The sequence below is a fragment of the Pleurodeles waltl genome, chromosome 10 (genome assembly GCF_031143425.1).
Source record: "Pleurodeles waltl isolate 20211129_DDA chromosome 10, aPleWal1.hap1.20221129, whole genome shotgun sequence".
Taxonomy (NCBI): Eukaryota; Metazoa; Chordata; class Amphibia; order Caudata; family Salamandridae; genus Pleurodeles; species Pleurodeles waltl.
Window position 1 is genome coordinate 292,076,942 of NC_090449.1, and position 16,120 is coordinate 292,093,061.

The window sequence follows — 16,120 nt, forward strand, 5'->3', positions numbered from 1 at the left end:
AATGCTTTGAAGGGCACAAACGGTACCCTCCTTGCATAATCAAGTCTACACCGGTTCAGGGACACCCCCACCCCCCCCAGTCCGTGCTCTGGCACGAATCTGGACAAAGGAAAGGGGAGTGACCACTCGCCTGGCCATCACCACCCCAGGGGTGGCGCCCAGAGCTGCTCCAGAGTGTCCCTGGCGTTAGCCATCTTGGATTCCAAGGTATGGAGACCCTCTGGGAGCATCTGAGTGGCCCGTGCCAGCAGGCGACGTCAGAGAACCCTCCTGAAATGTGCATACCAGGGTAGGTAGCCAATCCCCCTCTCAGGGCTATTTAGGGTCTCTCTTCTGCGTGTTTCTTCAGATTCGGTTTGCAAAACTCCACCAGGACTCCTCTGCATCCTCTGCTTCAGCTTCTGACCATCGGATCAACCGCAGACTGCTCCAGGAACCGCTGAAACTGCAACAAAGTATCCAGGAAGGCTACTTTGACCTGCAACTTAAGCTCCAGCCAGCAACTGCAACCGTTTCCAGGTTGGCACACTGTGAGGACTGCCTGTCTTCACCCTGCACCAGAAGTACCGAAGGATTCTCCTGTGGAGTGATGGACACTTCCCTGCTTCAGCAGGCACTTCTCTGCAACAACGACCAGTACTCTGGGACTCCTCTCCTGTCGACGAGCGTGATTCCCTGGAACACAGGTGGTGGACCGAAGTGACCCCAACTGTCCAAAGGTCCAGCTGTCCAAATATGGTGGAGGTAAGGGCTTGCCTCCCTGTGCCAGACAGTACCTCTGTGTATCGCGTCCTCTGCAGCTCCTTGGGCTTCTGTGCACTTCTTCCAAAAGTTCTTCGTGCACAGCGTAGCACAGGTCTCCAGCACTCTATCCTGCGACGCTGAGCTCCCTGATTTGCTCTCTGGCGGCGTGGGGTCCTTTTATGTAGTGCTGCGTTGACTGCACTTTGCAACTCCTCTGTCGCCGTGTCCTGGGACTCCTGTGGGTGCTGCCTTGCCTTCTGAGGACTCCCTGAAGTGCTGAGAGCCCCCTCTGTCTCCTCAGTCCGAGTTGCAACCTCCGTCCCTCCTGGGTCCAGGCGGCTCCTCTGACGCAAAACTCGTTCTTGCATGAACTAAGGCTTGTTGGTGGAATCCAGTGACGCAAACAGCCTGCATCCAATGACTCGACGTGGGACATCTCTTGCACCAAGCAGGAACCCGCAAGCTCTTTGGTGCATTTCTGTAATTTTCTTCCAACTGGAGAATCCACTTTGCACCTTCTTCCAGGTTGGCAGGGGCTCCTGTGCTTCCTGGACTTGGTCTCCCCTCTCCACAGGTCTTCAGGTCCAGGAATGCATCATGGGTTTCTTGCAGTCTTGCTTGGTTCTTGCATAATCCTTCACCACGACTTCTAGTGTGTCCTGAGGAAACTTGTGTAGTTTACTCCTGTTTTCCTGGGCTCTGAGGTGGGGTATTTTACTTACCTTTGGTGTTTTCTTACACTCCCAGCACCTCTCTACACACTACACTTGCTTAGGGGGGAATCAGACTTTCTCATTCCAGTATTTCAGTACATGGTTTGTGTTGCCCCTAGGCCCATTGCAATCTATTGTGTTTTTCACTGTTTGCACTATTCTATGACTGTATTGTCTTTTTGTGTAAAAGTACTGTGTGACTATAGTGGTATTGCAAGAGCTTTGCATGTCTCCTAGTTCAGCCTTGGCTGCTCTGCTACAGCTACCCCTAGACAGCCTAAGCTGCTAGACACTGCCTACATTTCACTAATAAGGGATAACTGGACCTGGTAGAAGGTGTAAGTACCTTAGGTATCCACTACAAACCAGACTAGCCTCCTACATCCACAGCTACCCTTTGAGAGCTCTTGTTAGCTTGAACCTCCTAAACTATCACTAAGGGTTGCCTGAACTCAGTACATGGTGCCTCACCTATAGGTGGACACCATATACTGAGCCAGCCTCCTACAGAGGGGATTCTGCCTTTGACCAAATCGCAGTTCGTAGGCCACCACTGCAGATTTTGCACAGTTCCCTCCGAGATCTAGATCATGTCAGAGAGATTCCCCTGATGCTCCGCCAACTGCAACTTCAGGTCCCACTGCAGAGCCCACATATGCCATCTGGCATGAGTCACGAGCAGGATGTAGGAGGCCATGAACCCCAGCAGCCTCAGTCATTCTCACTGAAATCCAGGATAATGGCTGAAACATCGGTATCATAGCTTGAATATCCTGGACTTGCTGCTCAGGAGGATAAGCCTGAAACAGCACTGTGTCAAGGACAGTTCCGATGAAAGGGAGTGTCTGAGAAGGATTCAGGTGCAACTTCGTCAAGTTTATAGGGAACCCTAGCAAATGCAGGAGGTTTGTCGAAGTTTGGAGGTGGGAGACGACAGCCTAAGGCTTACCTGCCTTCAAAAGCCAGTCGTCGAGATATGGGAAGACAAACCCCTGATCTCTGCAGTTGAGGTGCGACAAACGCCATCCCCTTGGTGAATACCAGAGGAGCACTGGTAAACCCAAAGTGGAGCATGGTGAACTGAAAATGCTCGTGCCCTACAAGTAACATCTGTGGGCAGGCAGGACGGGAATATTGAAATAAAAGTCCTGCAAGTCCAATGCTACCATCAGTCTCCTGATTCCAGGGCAGAGAAAATCTGCATCACAAGTGCATAGCTCGGGGGGAGGGATCTTTGGGGTGTTATACCCCACTAAAAATGAATTCTGTAGTAAATAGTTGGGTACAAGTGTTTTCACTCTGGAATTGTGAGGTGTCCGTCGGATTTCAAGCTGCATTTTTACATGCACATAGACAAAAACTCACTCTCGTCTAGGTTTTAAAAGCCTTAAAAAACATTTATTAGTTTGAAAAATAGTATTTTAAGTACCCCTAACAATCTGCACTCCTCTTTCTTTACACTGCACCTCAAGCTTCTCTCATGCCCTGCTTCTCATGTAATGTACTTTAACAAGAAGTACTCGTATGATTGTTGGGAAATCTGAAGCTCACATCCCACCAATCGTACTGACCAAGCTATGCCCCTGATGACAAGAAAGAGCATCTTGAAGTTCTAACTGTTGAGAAAGATTGAAGGATCTATGGTCAAGGATAGGGCGGAGGCCCTTGTCCTTTTTTAGTACCAGAAAGTAGTGGTAATATCAATCACAATCTACTTTTGGCATGGGAGCCAATCCATGGCTCCCTTGGCCAAGAGAGCTGTAACTTATTTGCAGAGCAGGGTTAAGGGATCCTTAGTCATCCAGTCGTAGGATAGTGGCATGGATGGCGGGGTAGTCTTGAAGAGGGTGAGGGGGAGGGGTAGTCTTGAAGGGGATTGAGGGGGGGGGGGGGGAGTAGCCCCTTCTGATTATCTGCAAAAACCATCTGTCTGACATGATGGACTTCCAGCACAGGAGATGCCATATCCTGCCTCCGAATGGCTCCTGATGGGGAGTAAGACTAAGAAGGCTTTGAGGCTGCTGCAGAGGGTGGATGGTAGACTGGCCAGACCGTTGGCTCCCTAATCCGCAAAGTAGGTGGATCCTATCACAAAGGTGCTCCAGTGGTGTTGGACTGCCCAAAAATGAGTTGTATGGCCTCATTAAACTCCTTGAGTTGGACAGGGGTCACTGGCTGACCGAAACTCGGGGAGGCGTGGAGTTGGCCCAGAGACAGGCTATGTAGAGTGAGGTCTAAAACGTTGACACTCCCTCGTCTCATTGGCTGAGAAGTTGAATAATGCTTTGACTTCTTGCTTTTGTTGTTGTGCATTGACTTACCCTATCACTCGGAGGCCTCGGAGTGGGACAACGACGATGAAGGACTCCACGACCAATCCCAGGACCTTCCTCTCAACCAGGACCTCGAACTGTGCAGTCAGGCAGCTATCCGCTTCAAGCACCACTCTTTCAAGGCCTTTGGATGCATAGCCCACAACTCTGAGCATGACTTTGGGTCATGGTCGCGCTCCAGGCACCAAAGAGACACAAGGTGCAGATCCATCACGGACATCGATTGATGACGGAAACCACAGAACTCAAACCTGGTCTTCCTCGATGACACCCTCAATACACCAGGAATTGAAAACTCAAAAAAAATATATATCTTCAACAAAAACTCAACAAAAAAAAAAAATCAAAAAATGACAGGGGTGCCTCTTTGGATCAGTGCTAGCTAGCGCTGAAAGAAAATAAACCTCAGCGCGCTAAGGTGGTGCCTATATAGGACCTGTGATGACATATCTGGCATGGATGACGGACGCAGAACCAAATGTCACCACCTAACAGCGTGCAACAGTTCTGCTCAGAGAATTCTCCGTATCCAGTCTGATGCCTGGGAAGTTCAAAGGTACGGAATCAGCAGCTAGAAGTCTATCAGATAGGGTGGTGTTCTAGCACCATCCACCATCACACATATGACACAACCGCCAAGAGATCTGAATGTGGTTTGTCACGACTCCTCAGTGCTCTACCCACTCAACTGAGGGACAACTAAAGTGATCTGATGTGCTACTAGAGTTGAAAAACAACATGACACAAGAGGTAAAAAGACCCAAAGGAACAGGATTATCAGACAGGAAGATGATGAACTTGCCTGAAACATGGGATCAAAGCCTAATTCCTCTAACTCTCTGGAGAGGCAGTGAGGCTTTAAGGGAGCCTGTGTCCAACTCCCCCTGAAGAGATGAGTGGGCTGGAGAAGGACTTGGGAAGGCTGATTGAAATCTAGAGTCCAAATAGCAGGGAGGTCATGGTATAAAGGTTTTCCAGCACAATCAGCAGCAAGCCCACCTTCAGCAGCCAATCATTGAGGAACAAATTGCGAATGTGAGAATATGTGCAATAGTCACAGCCATGATCTTCATGGAGATACATTAGCATGAACTGAAAGACTGAAAATTGATGGTGGTTGGTTAACACCACAAAACACAGGTATCTGAAGTGCATCTTAACGATCAATTCATGAAAATATGCATCCTGCAAGACAAGGGACACCATCCAATCTTCCAATGCTAAAGCCAAAATAATGCCCATAAAGTAAAGCATCTTGAATTTCTCTTTGTATAGAATGGAATTCAGGATGCAAAGATCCAGAATGGGATGGAGAGCACACTTTTAATAAATAAAACAACAGTAACACCCCTGTCTGATCTCAATCTTTGGGCATATTCTCTGGCCCGTAGCATAAGATTTCCATGGACATCTTGTGAGATTCTGGTGGAGGATAGAGAAGCATAAAGGTGGGTCGAAACCAAGAAGCCCATGGTAGACACAACGAAGTCCACGGTATCCAGACCAGAACAGAGGATGTGTTTGGCTGCATTCTGTCCATCACATACACCTCAGCAAATTGGTCACAGAAATGATCGGGAAGATTAGGAGTCACCAATTATGCTATCTACCACAGAGCAAACGCATAACAAGCTAAAGGACACATTGCATGAGTGGGCTAGGCTCCTTGAACAGAAGACCTTCCGTCATAGCCTCAATCCGTTTCGAATGCCTGTTAGAGAAATGGAGGGTAAAGACACAGGGTTTTGTTTAGAGTACAAAGAAACCTGCATGACAAAAATGCCCTGTGGACAGTTAGGGAATCAAGAACTTCAGAGCATCTCACACCAGACGATGGTGAAGGACAATTTGGTGATTCACCGCAGGAGCAGAAACTGGTTTGCTACATGCAACCACAATGGGGTCCATTAAGATTTCTTTGTAAGGGAGCAGGGGCTCACAGAAGAGGAGGCAGGCTTCAAGGCTTCCAAGAGATTAGCTTTGCTTACCTCCCCTAGAAAAGGCAAATCCAGAACTTTAGTCGCCTTCCGCAAGACACCTGTTAATAGGGCCACCCTCTCCTCAATAAGATGCCCTGCAGGGCATTCCGGATCTGCCAAAGGGAAAATTTTGAATCCACTTGTATTCAGCAGAGCCAAAAAAATATAATTGAGTCGGATCCAACAGGAGGAAGAAGACTAGCAATGTCATTGCCGGCTTTGTAAAGGCATGCAGTGTAAGGCATCAGAATGTGGCTAGAATCTTGCTAAAGAGTTGATCAAAGCGACCAAAATACTCTGCGTTCCCGTTCCTTGAAGACTGCCATGTATACGGCTGAACTTTTCACATGACCCAGAATTGTGATGGGCCCCTAGCACGAGAGACATACATTATGGTGGCCTTTGAGCAACATTTGTGGCAGGAATGAGAGTTTAACCCCTGAAATCTTTGGCCAGACATATTGCCAATACACTGATAAACGTTCAGAGGTGACGTTCCTGATCCACGTCGAAAAAAAGATCTCACATCGGTCTGCAGCCATATATGGCTCCATGTCAGCATATCTGTGGAGGATCACAGGGGTTCACTCAGAGCTGTGGCACCACTTGCTCCTGGAGAGCTATTTTAGCTTTTCTGAATCCACCCTGGTGCTTTGAAGAGATACAAAAATCTACAGATAGAGGCAGCCATAAAAACTACCTGCTTGTATCGAAGTACATACATGCCTTAAACCCTTAACAGTACAGCATGAGCTGCCCTAAGAATGGATGAATAAAGAAAAAAGCTCTACGAATTATTAAAAAATAAGGTGGCGCGTGAAATCCACAGTACAAAAATAAGTACAAAAGATGTTGGCTAGAATGCAGAAGAATCGACAGAGGAAAGGGAAGATGCAAGAGTGTGCAGCCATGCTGGGGTAGGAGGCTTGGCTACATGACCTCACTTTGGCACCACTCACGACTGGCTTTGGTTTAACTGGTTTAAAAAGACAATTTCTAGTCCCACCACTAGCTAACAAGATAACAGTGAGTCAGGACTATAATATACTCAGCATACAGAAATAATGTTTTTAAAATACTGGGCATATTTCCTACCAATTTCAAGATTCGTTAGTCATGCAGGTCAGAGTGTAGTAGAAGAATGTGACAGAAAACACAAAATCTTCTTAGAAAATTTCTTTAATTTTCATTTTATGGAAATACATTTGATTTTTTTTTTTCTCCATTTCCATGATACAAAAAGTTAAATATCAAACGTTTTCCACAGTAAATCTACCGAAGTAGATCCATTTTACAAAACAGGGCTAGTGCAGTCGGCAGGTCAGTTACAGGCTGGTTCCATTCACTTACAAGGGTAAAAAACAAAATGGTGAAAGGCAGTGTTAACTTACGAACCTCAACCACACCCCTACTGTCTTACAATGTAACCGTTTACCTTATGCCAACACGAATACTCCTAAGTGTTCATTATAATGTAAGTTTTTAAAAGAACAACATGTAAAACAGATTTCTAGATTTACAAACCCAGAAAGCCTTTGGAAAAGTATAATCAGTGATAATTTAAGGAAATAAAAGCTGGTGATGGGGTATTTCCAACCACATTTACAGATACCAATATATAATGTGTCACCATTGATGGGGCAGGAAATATTTGAAAAAACAACGTGGTTAACTAGCTATATACCGAAAACCGATTAAATCAAAGTCTATGACAAAAGGACAGCACAATGCTGGCTCGTGACAGTTGTGTGACTAGTGTGAAATAAGCAAGCTAAACCTCACTAGTCTTATTTCACAAGTCAAACATAAAAACAACAAATAATTCACAATTCTGACTAGAGCAAATGTGCAGTCCACCTTATAAAACACAAACATTACTATATATTACACAAAAGTAAAACAATGATTATTCAGGAAACAAGAGTAGTTTCCCTTTTAATATTAAACAGATATTTTAAGGAAATGCACCATGTTTTAAATTATTTGCTTTTACATTGCATGGAGAATTTCAGAGTTCGGTTTTTGGTGACTATACGAAGCAGAAGAGAAGAAACTGTATCGTATTAACTTTAACCACCAGCCATCCAAAGAAATGTCCAAGTTCTCCAGAAGTTTTTGAATAAGAATATGTGCGATACTGTACACACTACCTTAAAAAGTGTACATACAGTAGCATAAACAATGTGGTTCTTTGTAGAATTCTCAACTTGCAGAGTTCATTCGGTTTGCACCAAAAGCTAAGAATGACAGTCTTTTTTTTAAGTGGTGCTAGATGTTGCTTGATGTTCAGGCACCAATTAAGATATTACCGTTCAGAGTGAATTACACATCTGTTAATTAGTGCCCCAACGCTACATTTCTCCAGCACCACTAAACCACAATGATTTGGGAACAAACTGATAAAATTCTGAGAAGCAAATCTAAATTTGTGCTCACTTACTGCCTCCAGGCAACCACAGTGGGAAACTGATCATACGCCAGGTACAGAAATTACAATCAGTCATGCCACAGTTCTTGAAAAGAGTACACCCAAAACAGGTGTAATCTCAGTAAACAGAATCAGGCTAGGCTTGAATTATGACAGGATTCAGTAAAATAAGGATGCACCAATGAGAAATCCTTCTACTGTGCTATAAATAAGAGCAAAATTCCTTACAGTGCTCAATTTATTTGAACGGGGTGTGTGTGTCTTTACAGTACAGAGGGCATGGGGGTTGCGGGAAGAATATCATATGCTGCATACAAAAGATAACATTTAGGAACCAACAGCTGGCATTTCATGCTAATTCCATTTGTGGGCTTCCTAAGCGGTGCAAACTGATATTTTCTTTAAATTATCTTCACTTCTTGTTTGTAGAATTCTGACTACCACGTGTCCGGAACTTCAAAAAGGACTGTAGAAGTACTGCTGGTGCTCTCTGTAAAAACGGGATAAGGATACATTAGTGGGAAACAAACAGAAGTAAAAGAATGAAAAAAATACTTGATCACCAGCTTTAATAATGAATGTGTAAATGGGACGAGAAAGAACACGTTACTTACTTTTGGTGACGTTCTTTCTTATCAATACAGAAGCTCCTGCAGATTCCTTAAATGAACACCTCTCTCAGTGGTGGCTGCTGCCAATAACACTTGGTGTGCAGTGCGTGGGGAGTGGGGCTTAGGGATAATAAAAAAATAAAAATAAAAGGACTTACCTACTGCCGGCCTCCGTGCTCCTCTGCTCCCCTCCCCTGTCCAATCCAGGCACTGCTCTCACGCTATTACCCTGCATGAGAGAAGCGCCGGGATTGATCTGAGCAGGCTGAAATGCTGCTCAGATAGGGACAAGGAGCCTGCGCTGGTTCTCCACCCAGCTATGCAACACAGATGGGTGGAGAGTTCTAAGTGCGAATGTCTTTGTCCGTCCCAAGAAGGCCAGCCAAACTGACACGCGCACTTACAGTGCACCTACCACTCCTCCCTGGCTGTTGCTGACGCAGAGGATGGCCCCACCCATAGACTCGGTGGGCTTGCTGTGGCTGATTAAGTGAAAAATATGATAAAGTAGTTTTATGAGAATTGTCTCTGCTGCCTTTCACCAGTGGGGCAACTCTCCTCTGCCATAACGGAGGTGCAGCTAATTTTTTTCACCTATGTCAAATCAGAAACTAGGTGTTGTCCTTGGTGGAGTTACGTGCCTCTGCTGAATGTGGCATGTAGAGAGAATTAATGGCACTTTGCAGAACTGACATCAGTTCCTACCTTGCTTTTCTGAGGCCCCACATTGAAAAAGGATCGAAAGGATAGAGCAAAAATGACAAGTTACTTACCTTCAGTAATGCCTTATCTGGCGGAGACTATCTGGCCACAGGTTCTTTACCCTAGAATAATCCCCAGATGTCAGAATGGGTCCAGCAACATTCTAGCAGTAACTACACGACAGTCAGTGGCATAGATCCACACTGGCCACACTAGACGTTACATGTGCGGTGTCTATTTAAGCGCCACCCCAGCACACAGATTAGTTTCATGACATTTCTGCAGAAGCAGCATGGAGCCAAGTTAGAAAGCCAACGAACCACTGAGGAGACTAAGGACTTTTAGGGGCCAACTAAAATGTTTGCAGAACTGGGGAGTATGGGACGGTTCATAAGGAATCTGCAGCTAAGTAGTCCCTACCAGATAAGGTGTTACAGAGGATAAGTAACTTGTTCATCTGACAGAGACTTATAGCTGCAAATTCCATTACTAATTACTGAGAAGAGAGGTCATGTTTCTTGTGCTGTTCAGAGGCTGGTCCCCCGGTCCTCTTACCTTCTCTTGGAAGGTTGGGCCATTATTCCAGGCTCCAACACTTCTTCTGCGTGTGTTTTGAGCTCTACCTCAGCCCAAGCTGAGGACTCCAGATCATTTGCTAGAAAGCATTCCACTAGAACTGTAGAGGAGACCACTACCTGTTTCAGGCCAGTAACCCCTCACCATTCTAAAGTCACCATAGCCATGGGATGGAGTTTAGTCACATTGTCAGCATTGGTAACTGGATATGTTTGTCCAGACAAATACTGTCCTGGGGAAACCAGTTTGTCACCATGGTGACACTGGCACCGGTATCCCTCAGGGCTTCTACTTTTGTCCCATTGATCAAGAGCTGCTGTCTGTATTTCTGCATGTTATGCGGCCAGGCAACCAGTGTGGCTATATCCACCCCACCCCCAGGGACTAGAGTAGCTTCAGTGTGAACCCTGGTTTGCTCTGGGCACACTGTTGATCCCACCTGGAGACTGGCTATTCCAGTAGTAACTGGAGTAGTGCTAGTGGGATTTGTTTTGGGACAGGCCAGGTCTCCAGTTTGGTGTCCATTCTGTTTACAGTTGTGACACCAGGCCTTCTTGAGATCAAAAGTTTTACCCTTGTGTCCATTTGTGGACAGTGAAGAGGCTCGGGCCCACCTTCCTCAGCAGGTTTTTGAGGACCTTGTGAATGTGTTACACCACCCTTTCCCCTGGAGAGGCTTTGTGACCAGTTTCTTTTGGCCACCCCCTGTGGAAGTCTTGGTCACCCTAGTCTTGACCCAATGGTCTGTCTTCTTTCCCAATTCTTGGGGAGATATTGGACCAGGGTCTACCAGATATTGATGAAAACTTGTCACTGAAGCAGTTACTTAACAGGTGTTCCTTTATAAACAAATTATAAAGGCTATCATAGTCATGCACTTTACTGCCAGTTTTCCAACCATCTAGTGTTTTCACTGAGTAGTCAACATAATCAACTGGCTTGAGGTTTTGTGAGCCCCCCTGAATCTAATTCTATACTCCTCAGTGAGAATCCAAAGCCCTCAATTAGGGTAGCCTTAATGTGGTCATAGGATTCTGCATCCTTACCAGCGAGTTTGAGGTGTCTATCCCTACACTTACCAGTGAACAGTTCCCAAAGGAGAGCTCCCCAAAGGCTGTGAACCACTTGGTGATATCATTACCCTCTTCATATTTCGAGACAATCCCTTTGGGGATTTTTAGGATGTCAGTATTCTCTCTGACCCTATTTGTATTGCTGCCACCATTAATGGGTGCTAAGCCCATTTATGCTCTCTACCTTTCTATAGCCAGGAGTTGCTGCTCCAAAGCTAACCTTTTGGCCATCCTTGTTAAAAAAGGATGTCCTCTTCATTGAGGCTGTGCCCAATGTTCTCAGAGGAGCTGGACTCCCCTGCGGAAGATCCAGTTCCAGTGAGCACTATCCTTGGAGACCGGGGTCTTGGGACCCTGGTCTTCCTAGTTACGTGAGGAGAGGAGATCATTCTCCTCATCTCTAATATCTTACCTGTATCAGTGGAGTTATTCCTCCTCAGCACGGTGGTCCCTGGTGTACCCTACCAGGAGCTCCTGGAGCTTGACCTTGGTAGGGTTGGAACCTGCTTTAATCTTTTTAAGCTTACAGAAGGTACTTAACTCTGCCATCCCAAGATGGAGGGAAGGGGTGAGGTTCAGTTCCACAACCATTGCCTCTGAGCTGCTCATTATGTTACTAAAAGTTGCAATTACTTTTTAGAAATTAAAAACTACTTCTAGTAAGTAAATCCTAACTTGAAAATAACTTATAAATCTAAAAAGAGATGCTAAAGGGACTTAACCAAAGCCCTAGCAGGACTTTTAAACATTTAGAAAAACATTCCAAATTCAAAAGTCAGTTTTCTAAAGGCAATTTTAGAATTTAGTCATGTGATCAGGTATTGGCTGAGTAGTCCAGCAAATGCAAAGTTGTAGACCCCACCGCTGATCCATTAATCTAGGAAGCTGGCTCTGTATATACTCTATCAAAATGAGCGATAGTGTTGCACAGGATCCAGGGGTTCCCCAAAGGCTTAACGGAGGCTAAAGTATATATTACTAATGCTCTCTTTTGTGGTAGTGTGATCGAGCAGTTAAGCTTATCAGAGGGTAGTGCCAAGCATTTGTTGTACTCACACAGACAATAGAAGAAGCACACACTTAATTACTTCACTTCAGACCAATGGTTTTTATATAGCAAAAATATATTTTCTTAATTTGTTTTTAGAACCACAAGATTCAGGTTGCAGGTAAGTACTTCAGTAGATTCGTATTTCACATATGTATCAACAGTACTTTGTTTGAAATCGATAAGTTATACAGTTTTTCAAGTATTGGCAATAATCTTTTTTTTTAAATGCACACAGTGCAATTTTCGGAGACCGTTCCTGGGGGGAAGAAAAGCTAGATCGTTTTACAGGTAAGTACACCACTTACAGTTCCAGTCTCTAGGGTTAGGAAGTCCACAGGTTGGGGTTCAAGTTAACCCCAAACACCCACCCCCAGCAACACGGTGCCGGCAGGGTGCAGAGGCCAAAGTGGAGGCAAAATTAACATGGGCTCCAACTGAGACTGAGGGCACTCTGTTTCAGATCTGCAGGCAGGTAAGTACCCGCGTCTTCGGTGGGCAGACCTGGGGGGTTCAGAGGAGGACGGGGGCACAAGTAGGCACTAAACATACACCCTGAGCAGCACTGGGGAGGCTGGGTGCAAACATGATGTCGGGTCTCCAATGGTTCTCCATGAGGGAACCCCGGGGGGCCCTCAGATGCTGCAGGCGAGGTCCAGGGGATCATCTTGGGCAAACCAGAGGCTGGACAGGGAAGAGGGTGGCCTGCTAAATGTTGCTGTACTGGGTGTCGTTTTCTCTAAGGCCTAGGGGCTATGGGTGCAGTGGGTCTTTAGGTGTTGGATATCTTCATCCGAAGCTTTTCCGTTCGGGGGGGTCCTCGGGATTCCTTCTGCAGGCATTGTTGTGGAGGGGTCAACCCAGGGTGGGCACGGCCTGGGGATCCTCTCGAGCTGGTTGGTCCACCTAGACATGAGCCGTGGGCGTCTGGTGCAGTGTGGTTAGGACTCACGCATTCCTCTGGTTCTTGGCAAAGGTTGCTGGTCCCGCTGGATGTGTTGCTGTTCTTTCGCAGGTTCTTTGAAGCAGGAGACTTGCCGGTACGTCTGGGGCCAAATCAGTTGTCTTCCTTCTCTGCTGGGGGTTTCAGCTAAGCAGTCCTTGTTAGGTCACGAGGAATCTTGTGAGCTGAGTTCAGGGAGTCCCTTATATCCTAGATTTAGGGCTTTTTAGGGGTCAGAGGGCAGTAGCCAATGGCTACAGATTCTGAGGGTGGCTACACCCTCCTTGTACCCACTCCATTTTGGGGGGGGGGGGGGGGGGGGGGGGCACAAACCTAATCCTATTGGTCCCTGTCCTCCAAACCAAGTTAGAGGATACTGCAAGGAGAGGGGTCACCTCAGCTCTGGACACCTTAAGGGTGGCCCTGGCTGGGGTGGTCACTCCTCCCTGTTTTCCCTAATTCTCCCGCTGGACTTTCCGCCAAAAGTGGAGCTTTGTCTGGGGGGGGGGGGGGGGGGGGGGAGCGGGCATCTCCACTAGCTAGAGTGCCGTTGGGCACTGTAATCAGAGGCTTGAACCTTTGAGGCTCACCACCAGGTGTTACAGTTCTTGTAGGGGGGAGGTGTGAAGCGCCTCCACTGACCACAGAGTGCACAAAGGCTCTCACTCTATGTGGGCAGAAACGTGTCTGAAAGTGGCAGGCTGGTACAGACCGGTCAGTCCTACACTAGCAGTTTGGCTAACAATAGGGGGCATCTCTAAGATGCCCTCTGTGTGCATTTTTTAATAAATCAGACATCAGTTGGAATTTGTGTTGAGAAGTTTGATATCAAACTTCCCAGTATTCAGTGGAGCCATTATGGAGCTGTGCAGTTCGTAATGACAAACTCCAAGACCATATACTCAATATGGCTACACTGCACTTACAATGTCTAAGAATGGCCTCAGACACTGTAGGGGCATATTGTTCATGCAGCTATGCTCTCACCTGTGGTATAGTGCACCCTATCTTAGGGCTGTAAGGCCTGCTAGAGGGGTGTCTTTGCTATGCCAAAGGCAGTGGTTTTTGTGGGCATGGCACCCTGAGAGGGGTGCCATGTCGACGTTGCCTTTTTCTCCCCACCAGCACACACAAGTTGCAAAGGCAGTGTATATGTGTTGGGTGAAGGGTTCCCTAGGGTGGCGTAATACATGCTGCAGCCCTTGGGGACCTTCCTTGGCCATAGGGCCGTTGGTACTAGGGGTACCATTTACAAGGGACATAACTGTGGGCCAGGGTACAAAGGTAAAGATTTTGGGGAAGAACACTGGTGCTGGGGCTTGGTTAGCAGGATCCCAGCACACTTTCAATCAAAGTTGGTATCAACACTAGGCACAATGTGGGGGGTGGCGAGGGCACTTTCCCACACTCAGCTACCATCGCTCAATCTCCATACATGAAGGCACAGCGTGCGCTGGATCGGGTACAGGACCCTGTCCTGTTGCTGCAACAGTAAATCATCTTGAAGGGGCAGGCTGATCGGAAGAGTGAGGCTCATGCTCAGGAGTTCAGTCATTCCTGATATTAACAACTGGGCAGGAGTGACATTGGTGGAAAGGCGTACAGAAGGCCTGAGCTCCATTGGAGATTGAATGAGTCTTAAAGAGTCATCTTGGAAATTCTGGCGTGCTGAAGTGTTAACATTGTGCGTTCTCTGCAGTGGTGAATAGATCTAACAAAGGTTCTCCCCAATCTCTCAAGAGACCCTGCAACATCCCGGATGGTGAAGCCAGTCTTGATCCACTAGGTATAGACTGCTGAGTTAGTCTGCTGTGGGAGAGCATGACATTTGGAACCACCAGGAAGATGTCCTGACATTCCAGTCAGGTCTAGCTGAATTGAGCCTCTTGGTACATGGTCCAGGACCCACCTCTGCCTTATTTATTGCAGTACTACATGGGGGTGGTGTGAACACCTGAACCAGCCGTCCCTTGATGGATGGGCATAAGGTTTTCAATACCAAGCGTACAACTCTGAACTCCAAGTTGATGTAGAGCGGAGACTCCACCAGAATCCCCTCACCTCCACCTCTCTGAGATGGCTGCTCCAAACCAAAAGTGACACATCTGACCGCTGCGAGTTCTAGGTGAAGAAGTGAGAGAGGTCTGTCGCTGACCCAATCTCAGTTTGGCAGCCACCACTGCAGATCTTTTGAAGTTTCCTCCGATATCTGGGCTGTGTTGGAGAGATTCTCCTCCTGCAGAGCCCACTGGAACTTCAGGTCCCACTGCAGAGCCTGCAACTGGCAACAGGCATTTTTCCTAGTAGCATGCAGGAGGCCAGCAGTCTCACAACCAGTCTCAATGAAATCCAGGATAGAGGCTGAAACATCAATATCAATCTGAATATTCAGACTGCCTCGGGTGAGCCTGCCTTTAAACCTTCAAAAGTCAGTATTCAAGGTAGGGGAAGAATGGGATCCCCAGCCACTGCAGATGGGATGCAACCACTGCCATCACCTTTGAAACACCCGAGGGGCAATGGTAAGGCCGAAGGGAAGCACAGCAAACTGGAAATGCTCCTAAACTGCAGGTAACACCTGTGGGCCGGCAGAACTGGAAAATGGAAGTATGCATCCTGCAAGTCCAGCACTACCATCCAGTCTCTGGGGTCCAGAGAAAAGAGGAACTGAGCCACAGTGAGCATTGTAAACATCTACTTTTTCAGGTCGTAACAGAGGGTAGATCTAGAATAGGACGGAGGCCTTCATTCTTTTGAGGGCCCAGAAAGTAGTAGGAATAGCAGTCAAAACCCACTTCTAATACTGGCACCCTCTCGATGGCTCCTTTGGCCAGAAGAACCTATACTTCCTTTCGCAAGAGTGAAAGGTGGTCCTTCTTGGAAAGAAAAGGCCAAACCCAGCTAAATGATCTGAATCTCCCTTCTGTCTGTTATCACTCACCACTGGAGAAGGAAGTGTTATACCCTGCC

At 46.8% G+C, this 16,120-nt stretch overlaps 1 protein-coding gene across 4 annotated transcripts in view; it reads right to left on the minus strand.

The window, feature by feature from the left end:
- Positions 1–6,930: 6,930 nt before the first annotated feature.
- The window catches only part of PARN (poly(A)-specific ribonuclease), a 690,538-nt gene continuing 681,348 nt past the window's right edge, over positions 6,931–16,120 (minus strand). For all 4 annotated transcript variants that reach the window (XM_069210428.1, XM_069210424.1, XM_069210427.1 and 1 more), the window contains one exon: positions 6,931–8,687. In XM_069210428.1, the coding sequence (XP_069066529.1) occupies positions 8,635–8,687 (53 nt within the window). In that variant the 3' untranslated portion in view covers positions 6,931–8,634. The remainder of the gene's footprint in view (positions 8,688–16,120) is intronic.